Genomic DNA, 3,687 nt, shown 5'->3' with positions numbered 1-3,687 from the left:
CGAGGGAGAGAGAAAACGTGTTCGACTCTCAATTCCAACTGATATATTTCAGATTGACCCTGTACATCTATTATACACATATATATATATATATTTCTCTTTGCCCTAGTTAAACAGCACCGTTTCAAGTTCACTTGCCTTTGCAAAGTGAATCCAGACACTAGGACTTAGCACATGTCTGCACCTTTCACTCAGTTCTAACTCTGGCTAGGCAAATTCCTGTTTCTGGGGGGAAAATGGGTGGGGGGGGGGGGGGAACAACCAGAATTTTCAATGTACAACTAAAACGAAACTATTTGCATTGAAGCTACCAAGCAAAAGCTTGTGAAAACACAAGCAACGTCGAACTGATGATGTTGACCCAGTTTCCTTTAGCCTGCATCCCAGTCCGTATTAGTATTAATCAAATATTTCGTGTTAAATACCCAAATCATTGCAGATCGAAGAGACAGGTGTTTTTTTTTGGGGGGGGGGTGGGGGGAGGAGGTGAGGCGGCGTAGCTTTCGGCTTGGGAAGCTGTCCTTTTCCAATTAGGAACCGGTTTGCTTTCAACCTGAGATCGTGGAAGTATTGGAAAACCGCATCAGATCGGCGTTACAAAACATGCACCTGTTTGCAATTCAAAAAGCAACAAACATCACCGTCTTGCGCTGTGCAATATATTATACCAGCCTGGACTTTGAAAAGAATCATGATTCGTTTTTTTTTAAAACTTTCTGAAAAGTTTTTAGCTTTCGTTTAGCTTGTCTGTACTTGCAAGTCAGGTGCTTGGGATTGTGCATATTGAAGAGATCGTTTTAAAAATACTACAGAAAAACGGGAGTTATTCTGAATTCGCTGACATTTTACTGACTTATACACCGATAATTCGGTGGGGTTAATGAGGGATTTCTGCAGCATTTTTTCAATTTAGACTCGCCATGCACCACGTGTTGAAACAGGAGTGTTATTCGGGTCTGCTTTTACTGACTATAAGTTGTGATTCTTGCGAGAATTTTATCTGCACATTGAAAGTCGAGAATCGCGAGACAGATGGTAACTTTATTGTAATGAGTTCGGTGGGTGGCTGAGGAGCACAGAGGCGTCTCCCGTCTCACTGCACAAAGACTAGTGGGCAGGACGCGGACACTCCCAGCCTCTATAAATTCATTCAGCAGCGGAGTCACACAGCCATTCCCACACTCGCAACTCTTGGACGAACAGTCTTTATCGCTCTAGCCCAATATCTTCTGAAAGAAACCCGTCTCTCTCTCTCTCTCACACACACACACACACACACACACAAATATAAAGCATGTCTCCTCATCTCTGCGAGTCGAACACTACCGAGCACGGACAGCTCCCTGCACAAGGAAGCAAAAGTAAAAAAAGAGAAGCCAGCGAGTTAAGAAAGGTAACTTAGGTCCCCGATACTGAATCTGGAGCCAGAGGCCCCGACACAATTGTCACTTCAGTGCGTGTCACTCTGTTTGTGTCGTCTGAAATTTGATTTGATTTTCTTGCAGACTCTGAAACCACTTATGGAAAAGAGAAGACGTGCGCGGATCAATGACAGTCTGAACCAGTTAAAGACTCTGATTCTGCCTCTAATTGGAAAAGATGTAAGTGCGGTTTTCTTTTGTCTCTTTTGCTGGTTATTTTTAAACCCTTTAACCCTTTAACGAGCATCCCAATCCGGTTTTACAAGAGGACGAGTTAATTAATAAAACTTCGTTGTTCTCCCTTTGGCAGAGTCCACGGTATTCCAAATTGGAAAAGGCTGATATTCTGGAAATGACTGTTCGATTTCTCCAGGATTTGCCGAAAACACCACTTTACGGTGAGTGCATTTGGTTCGGTTTGTTTTAAATGAAAAACGCTTCTATTATTTGGACATGCTGGAATGGGTAACAGAGACGAAAGCGAACTTCCAAGTTAGTCAATAGGATTTGGGCATGTTTAATCCTTTTCACAAGCGGTAGCTGAACGGTAACCTCAGAAACGATTCTGTCTGCAGAATTAATCAGAATAGCTGATGAAACGTTACTATTTTCAGCTTTGCTCATTTAACATGATTTTATTCCTTCGTAACATTCAATTCTTAAAATACTGACTAATTACAAGAGGACAATGATACATAGGGAGACGGGGAGCACTATTTATACAGCACATTTCATCTCCTCCGACGCTTTATAACCAATGCCTTTCTTTTGAAGTATTGTCTAGGCTAAAGCAGTGGCTATTTTACACACAAAACAATACAGACAAACCATCCTTTAATCCATATTACTGATTCTGTCTTCTCTTTCCAAATGCAAATTTGCAAGAGGGAAGGGGCCAGCTAGCGAGTTTATGGACAGGTGGCAGTTTAAACTTTTAACACGATGAAGAGGCAGAGAGGTGGGAAATAACCAATGTTCTCTCTGCCCTCCTTGTAGATCGCCTGGATAGCTACCGGGAGGGTTACCGTGCCTGCCTCCTTCAGCTGGGCAACCTCCTCCCGCCTTCAAAACTCATGGGAACGGAAGCTTGCGATCGCCTCACGGACTACCTGGAGAGGTGCATGCCTTCGGTCTCCTATTATCCTTATTCCCACAACACCAGGAGCCCGGTCGGTGCAGAGGTTTCGAGAGAGGGACGACGGAGCTTAGTCCAACCTAACCCGACTGGGGGCCCAGCGGTTCGCCGACCATCACCGCCCAGCGTCAGCAGCCCCCGCCTCAACCCACAGGACATCGCAGTCCACCAGGAGAACTGTATCTGGAGGCCCTGGTAGTGGGCGTGAACACATGAATTTTTTTAAAAAAAAGACTGTTAACACTTATAAATACCTTGTACAGAATTAAACTGTAAAGAAAATGTGTACATATGGAATTACTTTGCATGATGCTGGCATTTACAGTTTTGAGAATTGTAGTTTCTATGCAAAACAGCAGCCTTTGTTTACCTCGATCCGATTAAATATCGATTCACAATTGGGCACTTTGTTATGGTGGCATGCCGACTTTTTTGTAATATAAGGGAATATATTTTAAATATGAAAATTCAAAGATAATATAAAAGGTGTTTAATGATTGTACGAGATGGCTGAAAATAAACCGAAACACTAAATGAACTAGACAGCTTCGGGTGTTCTGATTTTCCCAGCAATTTTATTCCTGTCACTTTGTGAAGGGAGTGTTCCCAGTCGTGGGGCTGGGACAAGCAAGCTTCAGGATCCAGGACAGAACCGCGGGTGTAGTCACATTGATGTTAGAGACGAGTGTCAACCGGGCTGGAGAAGTTGTCCCTCTCCTGCGTGTCATTAAGACCCCGGGACAACCCAGTGCCCCCCAACCCCCCCCCCCCCCCCCCCCCCCCCAACCACCACCCCCCACCCCCCGCCTTACACGTCCATCAAAAAAGGCCATTGTCATTAATCATTTAAAATTGTTAGCATAAAATCGAGAGGAGAGATAAGCCTCTTCACTCAGAGTTGTCCGTTCTTGGGATCTCTACCTGGACACTCGTTTCGTAAATATGAGGCTAGAAGCAGAGTGCAGCAAGAACTGGAGGCTCCCAACAATATATTCTCTTCCATTGTGTTATAATTATTTATATATAGCGTCAGCCGATATTTTTGTACTCAAATCTCTGGATTGGGACTTAACCCCACAACCTCTGATTCAAGAGCTGATAGTGCCACCAACTGAGTTACAGGTGATAACA

At 43.9% G+C, this 3,687-nt stretch overlaps 1 protein-coding gene across 1 annotated transcript; it reads left to right on the top strand.

The window, feature by feature from the left end:
• Positions 1-973: 973 nt before the first annotated feature.
• On the top strand, positions 974-2,954 carry hes2.1 (hes family bHLH transcription factor 2, tandem duplicate 1). Its single transcript, XM_041207200.1, has 4 exons — positions 974-1,393; positions 1,506-1,601; positions 1,732-1,819; positions 2,418-2,954. Exons 1-4 carry the CDS (start codon positions 1,295-1,297, stop codon positions 2,753-2,755), a joined length of 621 nt encoding a protein of 206 aa, XP_041063134.1. The 5' UTR covers positions 974-1,294; the 3' UTR covers positions 2,756-2,954.
• The last annotated feature ends 733 nt before the right edge of the window (positions 2,955-3,687 follow it).

Source organism: Carcharodon carcharias, chromosome 15, assembly GCF_017639515.1.
Source record: "Carcharodon carcharias isolate sCarCar2 chromosome 15, sCarCar2.pri, whole genome shotgun sequence".
NCBI classification, from domain to species: Eukaryota; Metazoa; Chordata; class Chondrichthyes; order Lamniformes; family Lamnidae; genus Carcharodon; species Carcharodon carcharias.
This window is presented reverse-complemented; position numbering and strand designations above follow the sequence as displayed.